Raw genomic sequence first — 20,037 nt, 5'->3', positions numbered from 1 at the left:
CGGTCACGACCACTGATTTCTCATACAGAAGCGTCTCAGACAGTCAGGCTTGAAGGACTCGGGCTCCATTGGTTGCTGAGACTTGACTGAATGGTTCTATATCAACCAGCTGGGAATTATTTAGATCCAGGGTACTTAAACTTGGACGCCTTGTGACGTCACCATCAGCTGTACTACTCGACGCATATCAAAACAAAGCGAAGAATGAATGCAAACACGCAGGTGCTCGAGTTGGTAAGTAATTATGCCTTGTTGTACGTGTTAATCACCATTTTCATTGCAGTGATTGTTTGTGTCATGTGTTTGTTACAACAGCTGCTAAATCTGTTCAAAGTAAAGCTCCAAGGGAGGTGAAATAATTGCAAAATCACTCACTTTGTTGAATGGCCAGTCTGGTCAGTCAACCTGAGTCGCGAAAGAAGAGGTGATGCAATTTTAACCACGCGCAGAGCATATTGTAGATGAATATGATAAACGTATCCTTCGGTAAATGAACCTTCTTTGATAACGATAGAGTAGGTAGCAAATGTTAAGTTAGATTTCATATCCTTTTACTACAGAAAAAATTACCTGTAGTGCATAGTGATGCCAGTGGTTAGGTTTGGGGTGAGAAAAAATTAGGGCACTTTCTATAGTAAGCTCACTTAATTGTTCTGGCTGTTTCTATGCCATTTGTGTCCTCTTTTTGATGGTTATTGTAGCCAGGGTAATGTAGATTGAGTACCATAATTGATTAACTTTGTTGTGTATGTCAGTCTTCCAGATGCATGCCATTGATTTAGCACTGGTATTAAGTGTAGACCATACTGTAGACTTAGAAGAACAACCATACCCTGGGACAGAAGAATACCCATGAGGAAGAGGACAAAACTAAACAAGCAAATACAAAATAACAAAAGGAGAGGAAAAAACAAGTACAGTAATAATGGCCCAGGTGATGGTAGCAGAAAAAAGTCTCCAAAACTCCCATGAACAGCAAAGAATAAGAGAAGAAAACAAAGCAGTCAGAAACATCAGACAGAACCTTGGCTACTTCTCCAATTACAAAAAGTGGTTCCTGAAGTCATGCAACCCAGTTGGACCCTTGGCAACAGCCAAAGTTGATATGAAAGAAGATCCCGAAGAAATATGTAAACTTCTAACTGAACAATACCAATCAGTGTTCTTTGAACCAGAGGAAACAAAGAAAATACTAGATCCATGGACCTTTTTCTGCTGCTCACCACAAACAGCTGAAGACACGTACATATTACAGAACATCGAATTCATAGAACAGGACATCACCATGGCAGTTGAAGAGCTAAAACCAAATTCAGCACCAGGCCCAGATGACATACCAAACAATGTTGTGATCAAATGCAAAGATGCTCTGGCACACCCCTTTTATCTATTGTGCTGCCATACCGGTATCCTAGGCAGGGATAGTACCTACAGAAGCAAGGAAAGCCACAATAACTCCATAAAGGCAGAACTAAGGGATTAGCAAAAAACTACAGACCACTGCCCTAACCTCACTTACAGTAAAAATCTTTGAAAAGTTTATGAAAAATAAAATTTATGCCTTCCTTAGGTCTCTCTAATGCTTTCCAACACAGTTTCTATAAAGGGAGATCCTGCTTGTCCGAGCTTCTTGCCCACCACAACAAACTCTTCCACCACTTAGCAGAGGGTGACAATGTCGATACTGCCTTCCTTGATTTCGCTAAGGCATTCGACAAGGTCAACCAAGGTATCCTGTACAAGCCAAGAGACCTAGGCATAACTGGGAAAATAGGAGTGTGGATTCATAACTTCCCTACAAGAAGATCCCAGACTGTTGTAGCAAATGGAGGCATATCAGCAGAACACAGGGTTGTCTGTGGTGCCCCCCAAGGTTCTGTTCTAGGACTCCTACTCCTCTTAATAATGGTAGGGGACATCGACAAAGAAATTTCGCACTCCACACTTGTCTCGTTCACTGATGACACCAACATATGCAAAAGTATTGGAGCTAATGAAGATGTTCTTCTACTTCAAGAGGACCTCAACAAAATCCAAAATTGGGCAAGAGAAAACATGACATTCAATGACGGCAAGTTCCAGATGCTCAGAAGTGGTATCAATCAAGATATCCTCAGCAACACTTCTCTGCTCACAAGTGAAAATGAGGCAGTTGATACAAACCCTCATGTAAAATGCCTTGGGGTATACCTAAGTGATGATGCCACGTTCAAGCACCACATAAAACAAACTATCAAGAAGGCCAGAAGAATTGCTTGGTGGGCCCTTAGAACCTTCTGTTCCTGGGAGGAGGAGTGCATGCTCTGTGGAGGGCACTTGTCCAACTTGTCCTGGACTACTGCAGTCATCTATGGTCCCCCCACAGGATCATTGAATCTATACAAAGAGCATACACCAGGCATATAAAGGGCATGAAAGAACTCTCCTGCTTGGACAGACTAAAAAAACTTGGACTATTCTCTCAGCAGTGACATAGAGAAAGATACATTACCATCTTCACTGGGAAGGTCCATTAAAAACTGGTACCCAACCCTTCCAGCATCAGTGAGGTGGAACCACATTTTAATCAGAGGGCTGGTCGCAAGTGTTTTAACCCCTTAAACGCGGATCGTCGCATTTGCGACGGTCGGCCCAAAGGACATAACGGCGGATCGTCGCGTTTGCGATTTGAGTAAATTTTGAATAACCATGGGCAAGCAGGCTCCAGCTGGTATTGTCTATCAGTACCACCACCCTCTAGCTACAACTAGCATACTTTACCTTTGTACTACTGACCTCAGTTGTTGCCAAATATCGTGTTTTCCCCCCGTCCCCCCCCACCACGGCCCGGCCAGCCTGGCTGTGATACATGGCAGCGCTCTGAGCACTCAGAACTGTAAATCTGCGCTCTCCTCTCACAAGCAGTTTATGCTGCTAGGAAACGCTTGTTTCCCCAGTTGTAACACTAGCTTTTTTTCTCACGGTTTGCCCCTGTTTAGCGTCAGTTTACTGCAGGCTTTCAAAGTGAGATTATGGCGAGTTCTAGCTCTTCCCAGTCAGTGCAAGCGGCCGACAGGAACGAGAATAAAGTGGCGGATGTAAGGCAGAATAAAAAGCGCGCCGTGGTGATCTTTTGGGAAGTAATATGATTGAAAATAATGTAGTATACATGTTTTTAGCTGTGAAAATGGAAATGTTTGTTGAGTGACGGGAAGACCGCCGCCACAGTGCATGTCGGCCGTACGCTCCGTTGATTTTAGCCTTATTTTCAGTGCTTATTGTACAAATACGGATTTCTAACTACCTTTACGTTGTAGTATAAAGTTTACTGTGACAGAATGAGGCTGTGGTAGAGGGGAAACCGGGTTGCTGGAGGTGTGAAAGTGAAGATTTGGTTACCCAACTTTGCAAGTCTCCACAAGTCCTTGGGTAGTCCACGAAGGCTCAACACCTGTCTCTGGAGAAAGCTGAATGTAAGTACTATCTGCCATACCAAGTATAATGTTCTAGGGTTAATCTCTGATTTTTGGCGAATATTTTCCTACAGGTACTCAGACCGCGATACAACCCCGCCACTCGGGGGGGAATGACTGTACACAGCCGCGTTTAAGGGGTTAAGAAAAATCCCACCATAATACGCACCAGCGAGTATCAAGACTCTCATCCAGTCTGCCCTACAATGGTCCCAGAATCGTCAAATGCTTTCCACGAAAAATTCAGGACCTTACTAACTGTTTTGTAAAATACGGTACTTCAAAGCCTGACTAGATGAATTCCTGAGGACAGTACCTGATGAACCACCAGTACCGGGATACACATCACTTTGCAGAGCGACAAGTTCATCATAGGACCAAGTAGACTGGCAGCGCAGGGACGCTGGGTTCAGAGGAGTGTTGGAGGAGCACCATCACTCTGAGGAATCTCCTCGCAACACCTACAAGCAAGTCACCCTGTCAGTTTTAAGCACCCTTCTCCCCTTTTTCATGTTTCATAATTTGAAGGAGTTGGCACCTATTTTCATTTCCTATTTTTTTCATTTGTGTGATGTCTCCATGGCTGTTTAATATATACATGGATGGGGTTGTAAAGGAGGTGCAGGGTAGGGCAGTGGATGTGGGGGTGGCTCTAATGAATGAGGGTGAGATTTGGAAGCATCCAGTGTTGCTGTTTGCTGATGATACAGTACTGTTGAGTGAAGATGAATGGGAGTTGCATGGTTTGGTGAATGAATTTGGGACAATGTGTAGGAGGAGGAATCTGAAAGTTAATGTAAACAAAAGTAAAGTTATGGTGTTTGAGAGGAATGAAGTCACAGAGTGTGCAGTGAGGTTGGATGGTGAGGATATGGAGAATGTGAGTGCATTCAAGTACTTGGGTAGTGTGATGAGGAAGGATGGAACTTTGGGGGATGAAGTGCGTGAAAGGGTACAGCAGGGAAGGAAGGTTGTTGGTATGCTGAAAGCAGTGATGAGAAATAGGGAGGTGAGTATGGAAGTTAAGAAGTCACTGCATGATAGTATTGTGATCCCTACCCTGATGTATGGAAGTGAGGCGTGGACCTTGCAAGAGGGGAACAAATCAAGAGTGAGAGCAGTGGGAATGAGTTACTTGAGAGGAGCATGTGGAGTGACGTGGAGGGACAGGTTGACGAATGAAGAATTGAAGGAACGCTGTGGGGTGGATGTGGATGTGGTTGAGAAGATTAGGAGAAATACACTGAGGTGGTTTGGACATGTGAAGAGAATGGAGAATGAAAGAGTGACTAAGAGGGTGTATGTAGGTGAGGTGGAGGGAGGGAGAGGGAGAGGTAGACCGAGGATGAGGGGGAGGGATGGAGTTGAGAGGTATATGAGGGAGGGTAGTCAAATGGTGGGTGACAGAGCGACTTGGAGGCGTTTTGTCTGCGGCCACCCTTTGTGGGATTAGGGCGTCGGGCTATAGATAGATAGGTAGATAGACATAGAGTTTCTGGTGTTCTGAAATATTCAAAGATTGAAGATGCCTGGAACTTTTTATTAGTTTAATTATTGGCTTTTCATCTGATGTTGCCATTGTTATATTCTGCATTTCTCTAATCCTCTCCACCTTTGGTGGCATCAGCATTGTTGGCTAAATGAATTATGTACACTCAAGAAATTTTCTGAGTCAGATCCCCACCCCCCCCATGGTCTGACCTCATATTGTGGGACAAGTGTTTGAGAAACTGTAGCCAGACACTCTCTAGTTAAGTTACTGTGTGCCAGAGGGTTGGAAGTGGGAGGAGGAGGGATAGGAGTTACCAACTTCAAAGACCATCCTCATCCTTCCATAACCTAAGTCCTCTCAGACGGATTCAAACTTGGGGATGAGTATCTAATGTGGAATGTTGCTTGAGTGAACCATCACTCCCCAGTCTTGAATTGCAGTACTGTAGGCCTATGTGTACTATTGAACAGGTTCTTATGGAGAAATAATAAATCAGATATGAGGACCAGAAAAGAAGCTTAATGTTTATTAAAGAAGCAAGTACAGTAGAACCTCTTTGGTCCGGACCCCTTTAATCCGGATTTCTGTTAATCCGGACAAAATTTAAAAATAATAAGCTCTAAAAATATGTTGAAAGTAATTCTAAAGTCATTTTCAGTATCAGCGCGGAAAGCGATCGTCATTCGTTTAGTCTCGGATCACGCTAGGTCGCTACATGGGCGCCTGTTTAAACACACGCTAGCATTCGTTCCATCAACTAGTTCACCAACCATTTATATTTTTAAGCTGTATTTCAAAAGTTAATCCTCCTTACCATGCCCCTTAATGCAAGTGTAGCTTCTGTAATGAATAAAGGTGTTAAAAGGAGGAGTTTGCTTACACAAAAATGGGTCAGAATATTCTGCAGTGTTTAGTGATTACTGTAGGTTATTTTTTTGTACTTAAATGTGCTTTACTTGTACATCAAACATTAGCTTCTTGCCCATATGGGTGTTATCAATATGCCAAAGATGACAATGTATTTTTTGCCTACATAAGTTTTATTTTTATTCCAAATATTACAGTTAATTAAGTTATTTTTTTGCCTACATGGGCCTTAGTCACATACTACAATTTAAAATGTAGGCTAGTTTCTTGTCATGACCTTACCTGTAAATTATGCAATACAAAACTATCTTACATGATTAGTTTTGTTATTTTAGTACCGGTATCCTTTCATCTTTTGCAGTTACGTAGGGTTGACATATGCCACATATGTTAATAATTAACAAACATACCATATGTAGATAGAGTTTGGTATGAACTGGAGATTACCCTGATGGTCCGGACAATCTGCTAATTCGGACAATCCTTCCCCCCATATAGTCCGAATGAGAGAGGTTCTACTGTACCAGTTTTATTTTAGCGGTCTGTTTCAAGAGTAGATCGACTAAAAGATGTTTCTACAGGAAAGTGTTGTGGTGAACATTAATACTGTACCCGTTAATTGGAATATTGGATCGCCATTGTGAAATGCCAGTCCTACTGTACTTTAAATGGTCTTGTTTTGTACATGTATTTCCAGGATTGGACTGTTGCATAGTGGCCATTCTACTTTTCAGCATACCAGAAAGTTTATATTGTGGTGGAATGACAGTGTTCAGGATACCAAATTTCCTTAATGCAAGGGTAGCGTAAATAACCTCACATCATTTATTTTTCAGAATGTGGAGGGGAGGCAGGTGGATGAGGCAGTGTTGAGTCTGTTTCACACACTGCTTTTCCACCGATCCACTGGCAAGTTCCACTATAAAAATGACGACACATATGCAGTTGGCACAATCGGATTCCAAGATGTTGACTGTGATTTTATTGATTTTACTTATGTGAGTAAGAGCATTGTACTAGGGGTATATTGCAGATGATGCCTCCTGCCTAAATATTTTTTTTTGTCTAAGATAGAAAGTTCAGCTGTTGCTTTGCATAAGCTGTTGTTACATAAAATTGTTCTTTAAAACTAACGTGCACATGCAGTTCATTCATTCCTCCAGTGAACCAAAAGTTAAAATCCTGTTTGGAAAAACTGGCAGACACAATCTTTTTTGTCTTCAGACATCACTGTGCAGTGTACTCATCCACCTTGTTTTCATCTTCATATTGGGTATTGAATGTTTCCCACTGTGTGCTTTGTCTTCAGTGTTTGTTTTTTCACTCTCATCTTTGCACATTATTAATGTCAGTTGCTTGTTTGCTGTACACCATCTCCAGCATTGAATGGATGTCAGAAGCACTGTATGGTTTATGTACACTGATATATGACTAAAGCAGTTCATAGAATGGACAGTGCAATGATGTAGTTTATGTACATAACAAGAAACATAAACATATTGTTTTGTATATTGCAACTTCACAGGCATTGCTTGTAGTATACCCATCATGTTTATATATAACAATATATTTCCAAGACATTTATAAGCAGTTCTACAATACAGTCCTGTATATAGAGTTTTTCATAGGATGGGTTAGTGCTGGAGGCTGTTAGTGAAGGTTGGTTTGGCTCAGTACCAGTGAACTAAATGACAGGTAAAATTTCCAGGAATCTGTTTAACTCAGTGAATTTGGCAGGTTGACAAAACCTGTGAGCTTGTGTTAGTTTGTCAGTTGACTACTATCCCATGTTTTCATTTTATATATTTTTTCTGTATCAGTAACATCTCATTTTGTCTCATTTTTAAGATGAAAATCTTATAAATGAAATATTCCCTTTCCTACCTATGTTGGTATAGCCTTATGCACAACATTTCTTTCCCCATATTTCTTGGTTGTAGCTTCTTGTTCACAGCTTGGCTAAATATGGTTTGCTTTTGCTTAGACATGTAACTGACATTATAAACATTCTATCCATGTGTACAGTAGTGTATTACCAGTAGGTCAGCCTTTTTGAAATGTGTAAGTGGATGCATTTGGGTGCTGAATGAAAAGTACTTGTCTCGCTGCCATTGTCCTGTAGTTATCTTTCTTTCTTTGTCAGCACTTTTAATAAGAGGAAGGTTGGAAATGAGTTTTTCTGCATGGTGGTAGGTGGGGGTGCTCACCATCCAATCAGTGTAGTTCTGCTCTCGGGTGGCTGCCATTTCCTCTCTCCCTTCCTTCCTCTTATGTCATTCTTTCCTTCATTCTTTCCTCTTCCTTCTGTCTATGGGTGACTCTATACTGAGTGACAAGCCAGATGGTTCCCTGTACACCAGGGAACCATTTACTATGCTGGGTGGTAACCATATAACCAGACTATGGCACCTGGTGGTTTAGTGGGTAATTAAAGCGCTCCAACCGGATTGAGCCTGTGTCGGTTCATATCCAAGGGGTGGTTGGGGTTTATTGCTCATGTATTGCCATTCAGGGATGAGTGAGGCTTGCCATTTTCATCTTAAATGTCAGGACCAACTTGCCTGGCCCTGGGCTCTTACACTGGTCATACGGCAACACAGGTTTAGATTATGTATGTATGTATGTGATGTCAAGAGATTGATTTGACCTCTGGTGTTACAGGTGCGGTGTTCATCAGAACAGTTGGATAAAAGCATTAAGAAAGAAGTGAGTGGGTTCTGTGAGGCAATAAGAGCTCCAGATGCACCTCCAAGTGGACAGGTAGGCTTTGGATCTGGGTATCTCGCGGACTTTTATTCTTGAGGGTGTGAGGGAGTCTCTAGCATTTCTTCCTTACCAGTTTATTTCTGCATGGCTTATTAATAATCTTCTGAATGCTGCATATGCAATTTGTGGCAATACTGAAAAGACATAAAGTAAAAGAGAGGAGTATGGTGCAATATGTACAGTAAAATAAATTGTTAAGGAAGGTATGGTACAGAGCCCCCTAAGCAGACAAGTATATGAACCTTGGTAATTTTGTTTAGACTGCAAAGTGTCTTTTGTGCAAAAGTGGTTCACCATTCTCCATTAACTCTTGCAGTATGATCATTGTGTATACAGTAATCCCTGGATTATCCGACGTAGCTAATAGTGCTAAAGGCATGTCCGGAAAGTGGATCCATCCTGATAATGGACTTCTCCCCTGGCCCCCTGTCGTACATAACCTAACTTTGGACGTCGTTGTAAAAGGCCACTACTGTACATCGTGCAACACTTGTTCCTGTTGTTTAACACTACTCTCTCTGGTCAAGCAAACCAATAAACTACAACCAAGCAATTATATACCATGTCATGTAGGGTTGAGGGGGCCAGGTCGCACTCCTTTAAGATGTGGAAGTCGACCATCCCGCATCAGTCTTACCTAGGATCTCCTACTTCTCCAGAGTCAGCACTACCCTCATCCCTTTCCCTGGTGGATGGGGCCATCATCACACACCCTAGGAAGAGGCATGCAGGGAATAACAAAGCCTGAAGCAGGTAGGGAACAACCATAGTAGCCACCACTTGCGCTGCAATAACAACTGTTCGAGAGGAGCTGTTTGCTACACGGTCGCTGGTGGGAACTGGGAATGACCAACAGGGTCTTTAGCAGACACTGGGTGAATTACTGAGCCAAACAGCGCGGCACCACTGGGCTTTTCCTGCCCGGGTGGGCGAAAATGTTCGTACAGCCATAATTTCCACCTGGATGCAATCATTTTTTCCAGATAAAACGGAGAAATGTGTGTATAATGGTTTAATACAGTCAGATCACAGTGCCTGGGTAATGGATCATTCGGATAATGGATGTCTGAATAATTGAGGGATTACTGTATTTTTATTTCTATCTGTCTTGCCAAATGCCTTAATCCCATAAGGGGTGGCCACAAACAAATCGCCTCCATGTTGCCCTGTCCCCTGCCATTTCACTGCCCTGCTCCTAGCTCAACCCCCCTCCTCTCTCATATACCTCTCCACTCCATCCCTCCATCTTATCCTTGGCCTCCCCCTCCCTCTCCCCCTCTCCACCTGACTCATACACTTTCCTCATCAGTCTCTCACTCTCCATCCTCTCCACACGGTGAAACCACCTCAGTGTGTTTCACCTAACGCTTCCTATCACATCCACATCCACACCACAACGCTCCTTCACTTCCTCATTTGTCAGTCTGTCTCTTTATGTGACTCCACCTGCTCTTTTCAAATAACTCATTTCCACTGCTCATACTCTTGACTTCTGTCCCACCAACAAGGTCCAAGCTTCTCTTCCATGCATTAGAGTTGGTATCACAATACTGTTATATAGTAACTTTTTCACTTCCATGCTCACTTCCCTGTTTCTTATCACTGCTTTCAAGGAACCAGCAACCTTTCTTCTTTGTTGTACCCTTTCAAGCACTTCACCCTCTAAACTTCAATCCTTACTCAACACACTACCCAAGCACTTAATACCCAAGCACTTAAACACATTCACATTTTCCATTCCTCCTCATCCAGCTTCACTGTACATCCACTGACTTCACTTCTCTCGAAGACCATAACTTTTCTCTTCCCTACCTTTACCCATAGATTCCGTTTCTTACACACACTCCCAAACTCATCCACCAAGCCTTGCAGCTCCCCTTTGTCTTCACATAGCAAAACAGTATACATTTTTATTTTTATTTAAGTAATGATATTAAGTTATGTTTTTCTTGTTTGGTAATTTCACGAGGGTAAACAATACAGTAATGATAAGCTGTAGTGATGCTGGAAAAAATGTATAAAAATAGGACACTTCATGATTAATGTGTAACAAATAGCTGTAGGGCTCATCAATTCAGTATTACGTACTGAAGGCATGATGGTAATTTATGGCCTTCTGCTTCATAATATGGGTTCTCAGTCAACTAGGCTGTTGGAAGGTAAATATAAGGAGGATTTTAGGATTTTTCTTGAACTTGCTTCACAGCAGCCTGGTATACCGTAGTTTGCATAATGGACACTGAGTACTGTATTGTCGTATGTGAAGTAGTATAGTATATTAATGGGTAGTAGACAGTCTTTGATATTATTTAGCTCTGATACTGTAGTGCAAATCTTTTTTGTATAAATGTGGTTAGCCTTTTTTTTTTTTTTCTTTCTTTCCTTTCTGTGCACACAGTGTATCTTGTACTCTGTGACAGCAATGTAATTTAATTCACTATACCACAGGTTGCGTTGGAATTCTATCAGCGTAAGCGAGGTCGATGGCCTTTTCCCAGTGAAAGTATCCCATGGGAGGTGTGGACACTTAGGGTCAATGTTGTTTCTCTGAACAACGAACATGGTACAGTATGAACAACTTTGTAGGATCAGTGTTGTCTTACTGAATAACAAATATTAGCATAACTGTTCTCACTAGCATCTTCAGTAAGCAGAGTACATACTGTTTGTAGATATCGAAGGCAATGGGATAATGCTCTCATCAGTTACCAGTATGTAGTATTTCCCAATTATCCCCCCTCCTCATTATATGATGGTTAAACAAGTGAAATAACAAAACTACAAGAACAGTAACCCCTAAGCTCTGGGTGTGGGTTATATCTGATGTGAAATTGGTGGATCGGGGCTGCCGGGAGACGGCTATAATCGCAAGTGTATTTGCGTCACAATTTGAAGTGGCTTCCACTTGATCTGCTTACCAAAGGGTAGGGATAGCCTTCCGGCACCCAAGGCAAGCATACCTCAGTTGCATCTGTGACTGCCAGGTGTAGGACGATGTTTTCTTGCGTTTCTTGTCCGATTCTAAGTGATAGTGCCATAGAGTGTGTCTTGGATGCAACTGTGTCTAGTTTATCTAGTAATGGAGAAGTTATCATGTTGAAAGCAAAGCGAAAGTTGGTGCCACATGCACACACACAAATACAGCCTGGCTTGCGGCCAAAAATTATGTATATTCTTCACATCCTTACTCAACACCACCAGCTACAGACCTGGGGATGGTTTTATTTGCAAGAAGGAGAGTTGATGAGTAATATGGTTTTTAATTTGTTTCCCTAACTGCTATACTTTTCGAGATATTAACCCTTTCTTTACCGACCCCTCCCCCTAGTGTAAACACTATGTTCACCTCCCATATCGACCTGACAGCTCCCCCTCCCTTAGTGTGAGGGGTAGTGTATGTCTTTTGCCACGTCCAAACTGTTCACTCTTTGTGATTTGTTTGTTTACTGATAATCACATAAACCCAGCATGATGTTGGTAATGAAAAAAAAATGATTATAAAATATATCATTATATTAGTTTACATATCTTATGCTAAAGTACTGTTACACAAGTAACTACTGTACAAATTAGCTTGAAAAAAATGTCATGCACAGATGGATGGCTTATTTACTTACCTTGTAAGCTGAGCATGAAGTGTGTGGACACACTTGACGGTGATGGTGACCTTGACCCACTTCTTGCCGAGAGTGTGGCGTCACTAAGCCTGCTATTAATATCCTCCTCCTTCTCCTCCTCACTCACATCAACCTTGCTATCATTTTCAGGATCATAGTCATCTACTGACACATCAAACACTGCTGCATCATCATTTGATAGATCTGAATAAGCATCCTTACGAGGAATAAACTCATCACTTTTGGAATTCGCCAGACGCCATGAGAGAAATATACTGTATCTTGTACACCCTCTCTTGTGATCAAGTGCGTGGTAACTGGCTTTCTCAGGCAGGCTGAGGGGTGTAAATTTTGCCGTATGTCAGCGGAAAATATTGTATGATATCTGTAGTAGAAAGTATAAATAAAATAATGATTGGTCTAAAAGAGGTTACATCACAGATGAGTAAGCAAGCCATTGGTGCCACTGCAACTCAGTCATGACGTATCTTATGATGTCAGAATTCGTCAGAACTTCGTCACAGTCTTTGTTGTCAAAACACAGAGCTGTTGCTATCACGAGGTCCTCAGAAATGGCCTTGCCGGGCTACTGTGAGGACCATAAGCTGTCATTCATTAGAGGATGTGCCAGCGTACCACAGTTGTGGTTCTGATGTCTCACGGGTGTTTACAAGCGATGTACGAGGGTACATCAAAACACATTTCTGCTAAAGAAAGGGTTAAGGTTTGCAACAAGCAACTTTGGGAAAATTGCCCATACTGAGAGGGCGACTGCTGCATAAACAGCCCGGCACGGAGGGGTTAAAATCATGGTATCAGAATAAGAATTTGGCCAGTCCTAGACTGCCAGTAATGTTGGGAAGAGAGACTGTAAGTTGAGAAGCTGAGGGTTAGAGAAATAGCAGGTGAATACAGTGCCATATTAAAACTACTATCAGCTGATTTGTATGGAGCTTTGGCAGGACTTTACATTGTGAAAATGCAAGAAACCTCATAATTTCATTAGAGTGATGATGACTTTTTACTGTTATTTGTTAGTTTATCATATAACCATCAAATTATTGTATTCTGCTCAGGAAAGACCTCCAAGTGAAGGGAATAAAGTGCCAGTCATTTCATGGTTTATAGGGATGCATTCTTATGGACTTAGGAGTCAGTTTTGTATCCTCTGGAGCAATATACTTTGCATAAAGCACACCTTCAGTTGCCTGTTTTGTCATTTTGTATTGACTTATTTTGCAGAAATAACTTACAGTTGATTTTATATTGACATTTTGCAGAAATAACTTAGTTGATTTTTTTTTTTTTTTTTTTTTTATATAACTCATCCTCCCTGGAGCTTCCTTGGACTCTTTCAGTGGAATAATATTGTATTATTTAGAGTAGAATACAAGAATTGTCCCGACATAGGGTTAGTGTGTGACATAGGGCTAGTGTGTGACATGAAGTACAATGCAGTTATAAATAGAGGAATTATGGAATGTCCTAATGCAGAAAGAATATATGCCACAATACCATGCCTTCACCACAGAACGTCAGCGATGGCGTGAGAAAGTTGGGGAGTCACTAGGAGAGAACTTGCTGCACATCACAGATACCCTCAACAGGCATGACTACATCCCTTCACCACCCAACCAGGCAGAGATTGATCTTATTTATGATACAGCATTCCCAGATGTTCAGCCTTTCCTCTTCAAGGTAAGCGGAGTTTATTATATGTTTTAGATTCATTCATTCATTGCCAGACGCCATGTATCCCAAACGGGGTGGCCAAGGGCTTAGAGTTAATTGTTTTACAGGGAGGGACACTAATCCTCCACCAACCCCACTTGACACGTAGGGAGAAGGCCAATATGAAGTAAAGTGGACCAGCCTGAGATTGTAACAAAGCTGTCTCGAGTTCGATCCCATCTATCCTTTCTACTGCTATATGTTTTAGATGCTTGATGGTAAAGTGATTCAGGTACTGGTTGGAGTGATAGTTGTGTTTTTGTGCATGAGTTCTAATGTTCAGGAGGTGACTCGTGTAATCCACCAGGGGCCTTAGCTTTTCTGTACCATTATCCTCTCCTTTATTGCCACATCAGAGCAAAGCTGTTGTAGTCACCCAAAGCTAGTGCACTGCATTAAGTAAGTGGGTGAAGAGCAACCTTGCAACACCGGCAGTGGCTGAAGTGGTACTAGAGAGGCAGCTTGCAGTCCTAATGGACCCAGGTTCGAATCCCGGCTGGGACAGGGAACGGTTTAAGGATTTGAATTTCATTATTTAAAAAAAAAAAAAAAGACTTTCCTGATCTACCAGATGACCTGCCGACATGTCGTAAAAGAACCCTCACAAATACCAGTACACCAGTCCTGTATGAGAAATCCCTAGCATGTATTCAGTATGGATGGTGGGTGTTAGCACCAAAGTGGTGACATGTGGAGATGTAGGAGGACTACTGGGCCATGGGATAGGCCACTGCCCCTGAGAAATAGGCCCTGAAACCTCTGCCCAGAGTTGTACACACACAAAAAAAAAAAAAAACTTTGATGTGGACAGTATGAATATTCATTTATTCGCCATCTAATCTAGTGTTGCCCCAGATATACCCTTTTCACCACTCTGTTGTTTTCAATTCTCTCCACATGACTGTACCATCACAGTACACTGTCTTTGAGTCTGGTGTCCACAGACTTCCTCACTCCACATCTTTCACGAATCACATTATTTAGTATCATGTCCACTCTCTGTAATCCACATACATTCCTCAGCAGCCCCATCTCCACTGCTGTCATTCTTGACATTTCATTTTCATGCCACACCATAGTCTCACATCCATATGCTAAAGTTTGCGCTAACACTCTTTCATGTAAGCCTCATGCAGGTGCAACACTCAAGCCTCTGTTTCTTATCAAGGCCTTCATAGCATCAGCTACTTTCCTTCCTTGTGTCACTCTACTTTCCACTTTTTTTGCACATTTTCCTCTCTTTTCTGTCACTGTATGCAGGCATTTGAACTCTTTCATCAGTTCCAGTCTTTTTCCATTCACTTTAACATCACACTGGGAGTCACCGTCTCTCACAATAACCATCTCTTTATTCTTTTCTACGTTTACTCTCAAGGCATGACACCCACAGACATCAGCAAAACTCTGCACTAGTCTACCAAGTTCTTGTCCTGTATTTGCAAGTACTGTAGTACTGCATCATCAGCATACAGCAAATTTGAAATATTCTATCCATCACCATTCATTACCAGCGTCATCCCTCTCTCCATTACTCGTGTTTTTACTTCCCTCGTCACCTTATCCATATATATATTGAACAACCATGGGGACATCACACAGCCTTGTCACATGCCCGCACCAGTCGTGAACCATTCACTTAGATGCCCATTTACCCTTACACATGCTTCACTACCATCATTAAAACTATTAACAGCACCTAGCAGCGTGCCATCTACACCATACATGCGCAAACCCTTCCACAATCCTTCTGTCTACTTTGTTGTATGCTTTTTCCAGATCCATGAATGCCATAAACACCTTATAGTCCTTTTCACAAGCCTTCTCCACATCTGTCTTATTGCAAATACTTGATCTACTTGGGGAGGCAACGGACATGATTGTGTGCAACACATATTTTAGGAAAAGAGACAGTAGGTTAATTACGTATGAGTCTGGGGGAAATAGCAGTCAGATAGATTATTTTCTGGTTAGGAGGGCCGATAGGAGGTTAGTGAGGGATGTTAAAGTTATAGGAAGTGAGGAGTGTGTGCAGCAGCACAAACTATTGATTTGTGATATGGTGCTTAAAGAACAAGTGATGAAAAAGAGGACTTATGTACCTAGGAGGAAAATATGGAAGCTGAAAAACCAAGTAGTAAGGGATGCCTTCTATAGCGAGTTGAGGAGAGTGGTGGCTGAACAGGGAGCTGTAGACAGAGGCGTTAATGTACAGTACAGAGCCCTCAAGAACAATTTCTTGAGAGTTACTGATGTAACATGCGGCTGGACAAGAGGACCACCAAGACATAAAGTAACTTGGTGGTGGGATGAGGGTGTAGAAGCTGCAATTAAGGAGAAAAGAAGGCTTTTCCGGGAATGGAAGAAGGGTGGCAGCAAAGAGGAATATTTGGCTGCCAAGCGTAGGGCTAGAGAGAGGTATACAGGGCAAAGTCTGAGTCACAGAGACAATTACTTGATAACCTAAATCATGGGGAAAGGAAAAATATATTTAGGGTGGCAGGTCAGGTGAAGAGGGATAATCGGGATATCATAGGTGAGCAGTGTGTGAAGAATGATGAAGGAAGGGTAGTGGTGAACAGTGAGGATATTAAAGATGCATGGAGAGAGCATTATAACCGGTTGTTGAATGAGGAGTTTGACTGGGACAGGGAAGGTTTGGAGCCAGCAGATCCAGTGTCTGGCCCTTGGCCTTTGATTGATACTGCTACTGTGAGTGAGGCAATAGGCAGGATGAGGGTGGGGAAGGCAGCAGGTGTGTCTGGGTTGACTGCCGAAATGTTGAAGTGGCCTCAGGCGATATAGGGGTGAGTTTAGTCACTGACCTGATAAATAGGATTATTTATGAGTGTGTTGTCCCAGATGATTGGCTGAAGAGTGTAATTGTAAATGTGTATAAAGGGAAGGGTGATGCCCTGGAAAGAGGAAATTATAGAGGTATAAAGCTTTTAGATCAGATAATGAAGGTAATGGAGAGAGTTTTAGAAGGTATGATTAGAGAAAGAGTGAATATTGATGAGATGCAGTTTGGGTTTATGCCAGGTAGGGGGACCACTGATGCCATATTCATTGTTCGACAGCTTCAGGAAAAATATATTGGTAGGAGAAGGGATCTCTATTTTGTTTTTGTTGATTTGGAAAAGGCCTTTGACAGAGTCCCTAGAGAGGTGGTGAAGTGGGCAATGAGAAAGCTTGGCTTGGAGGAGTGGCTGGTTAGGGTGGTTATGGCCATGTATGTGGGTGCTCATACCCAGGTGAGAGTGAATGGAGATTTGAGTGATGAGTTTTCCGTGAATGTTGGTGTGCATCAGGGGTCAGTCTTGAGTCCCATGTTGTTTATCATGGTACTTGAAGCCCTTTCACGTGACTTTAGAAACGGACTCCCGTGGGAGTTGTTGTATGCTGATGATTTGGTGTTGATTGCAGAGAATGAAAGGGAGGCGGAGGAAAGATTTAGGAAGTGGAGAGATGGTATGGGGCAAAAGGGTTTAAGGGTAAATGCAGACAAAACAAAAGTGATGATATCTAGGGTTGGTGGCGGTACTGTCAAAGACGAGGGAGAGTGGCCATGTGCAGTTTGCCACAAGGGCGTGGGAAGTAATTCCATCTTGTGCGGTGTGTGTGATAAATGGGTGCATAAGAGATGTAGTGGTATCAGAGGTAGACTGCAAGATAATGCTGATTTTATGTGTACGGCGTGCCGGGGTGAGCAGGTGGAGATCGTCAGACGTGAAAGGATTGAACTTGCTGGTGAATCTCTTGAGTGTGTGGAAGAGTTTTGTTATTTGGGAGACATGTTGTGTGCTGGAGGTGGGGCTGGAGCTGGCTCTGTGGCTAGGGTGAGAAGTGGCTGGAAGAAGTTCAGGGAGCTCTTGCCTCTCCTGACATTGAGAGGGCTCTCCCTACGTGCTAAGGGGTCTTTGTATGCAGCATGTGTTAGGAGTGTAATGCTGTATGGCAGTGAGACCTGGGCAGTGAAGGAGGAAGACATTCGCCGGCTCAGACGTACAGAAATGACAATGATTAGGTGGATGTGCAGTGCGTCCCTGCGTCCAAGGCCTGGAGGGGCTGGGTTTACAATGGAAGAGTTGAGAGGTAGGATGGGACTGGAGTGTATTGGTATTGTGATGAGGAGAGGTAGATTGAGGTGGTTTGGACATGTGGAGAGGATGGTGGATGATAATTGGGTGAGGAAGGTGAGAAGTGTTAATATTGGGGGTGGGGTTATGAGGGGTAGACCGAGAAAGACATGGGATGAGGTCATTAAGTGTGACCTTAGGGTTAAGGGACTGAACAGGGAGGCTGCAATGGATCGTGCAGCGTGGAGAGCCGCCATTAGGTGACCAAGGCCGACACATGCAAGCATGTTGGAGCCTTTAAAAACGAAACGAAACGAAACGAAACGATCCTCTGCCACTCCTAAAGCCACTCTGTTCATCACTCACTAGGATACACACACACACACACACACACACATATATACACATATACATATACAGTATACAGTATACTGTATGGTATTTTGTGAAATTGTCTAGCTTTGAACTAGGCAGTCATATTGTCCAGCTCTTGGTATGAATTCTTGAAATGTGTAAATTAGCTGCCTAGCTCGTAAAATAGGTGACATTGAGTAGGGAGTTTTAAGTAACTTACTGAGAGTTTGTTTGCCACAAGTGAACTGATACTAAAATAGTTAAACCTCTGAGTGATTTTAAATGTTATTGATGTCATTTGCCTTAACTGGGGTAATCTTCACTAACCCCAGTCAAAACAGTATGGTGGGCTAAACTTCTCTGGCCCATATTCATACTTGTGCAAACTTTCAGCTCATGATCATGATAACTGTGGCCTTCCATAATGAAGAAAGTGAGAAATATGGTTAGTGTAAATTGCATTGTACATATAATGTAAATTTTTGCCCATCTCACTAACAGGTCAGCCACAGTATTGCTGCTCCTAGCAACCCTTCCACCACAACTACAATCAAGAAACTCATTAGGGACACTCTCTCCCTATAACATTGGCTGTGCTCTAGGTTACCTCAGAGCTGTGTTTTACATGATGTATCTGAACAGAGGAATGAATTGGTGATCAGTAGAAATGGGCAGTAGCTGTGTCTGCATTATTGACTTGGGGATGTGAGTTGAAAAGAAGTTCCATGGATGGGGAGAGGTACTATGACCTATTTTCTGGTCGGTTTAGGAGGCTTTGTAGCACTTCGTCCTTACCATTTTATTTGTGCATATGCCACATCAGTATTCTCTTGTATGTACTTTATGATTCTGGGGCTTGAATGGTGAGTGAATGGGAGTGTGGCTCATTCAGTTGGGCAAACTTTAGTTAGTATCTCATGCTGTCAAGTTTTTTCTGGCCCTCTGGACCCAACTTCATCCCTCCTTGGGGTGGGAAAGGAGGTGTGAATGATGATGTTATTTATGCAGTCTGTTTGTATTAAAAGGATATGAATAGCATACAAGAGAAAAAGAAATGTAGATGACAAAAATAAATCACCGAGGAAGAGGTGTAAGAAAGCCTCCTACGTTGATGAGAATACAGGGTCAGGTGTGTCAGGGCCATAATTGCCAATAAGCTACTCAAGGTTGTTCTGATTAGGCAGCTGAGGCAGTCCCTTTGCTACAATGATGTGTTTTTGTATTTTGTTGCTACCAGGCAACTGCCGCTTTTGTACTTTCATTTCCCTTCCTTCTGGATCATACCGTACCTCATCACATATTAACCCCTTCTTTACCGAAAATGTGTTTTGATGTACCCCCGTACATCGCCTGTTAACACCCGTGAGACACCGGAACCGCTACTGTGGTACGCTGGTACACCCTTTAATGAATGGGAGCTTATGGGCCTCAGGGTAGCCCGGTAAGGCTGTTTTTGAGGACCTTGTGTTAGCAACAGCTCTGTGTTTCGACAACAAAGACTGTGACGAAGTTTGACGAATTCTGACATCATAAGATACGTCATGACTGAGTTGCAGTGGCTCCAATGGCTTGCTTACTCATCTGTGACGTAACCTCTTTTAGACCAATCATTATTTTATTTATAATTTCTACTACAAATATCGTACTATATTTTCTGCTGACATACGGCAAAATTTACACCC

General features: G+C 42.4%; 1 protein-coding gene across 1 annotated transcript; it reads left to right on the top strand.

Moving 5' to 3' along the window:
* Window positions 1-204: 204 nt before the first annotated feature.
* On the top strand, window positions 205-18,970 carry Atg101 (autophagy-related protein 101). The gene is made up of 6 exons (XM_080267794.1): window positions 205-234; window positions 6,648-6,809; window positions 8,473-8,571; window positions 11,026-11,140; window positions 13,726-13,892; window positions 18,857-18,970. Exons 1-6 carry the CDS (start codon window positions 205-207, stop codon window positions 18,938-18,940), a joined length of 657 nt encoding a protein of 218 aa, XP_080123920.1. The 3' UTR covers window positions 18,941-18,970.
* The last annotated feature ends 1,067 nt before the right edge of the window (window positions 18,971-20,037 follow it).

The sequence above is a fragment of the Coenobita brevimanus genome, chromosome 25 (genome assembly GCF_032717465.1).
Source record: "Coenobita brevimanus isolate Jiangsu-jjx chromosome 25, ASM3271746v2, whole genome shotgun sequence".
Classification (NCBI taxonomy): Eukaryota; Metazoa; Arthropoda; class Malacostraca; order Decapoda; family Coenobitidae; genus Coenobita; species Coenobita brevimanus.
Note: the sequence above shows the minus strand (reverse complement) of the source record. Positions and strands in the feature narration are given on the sequence as shown.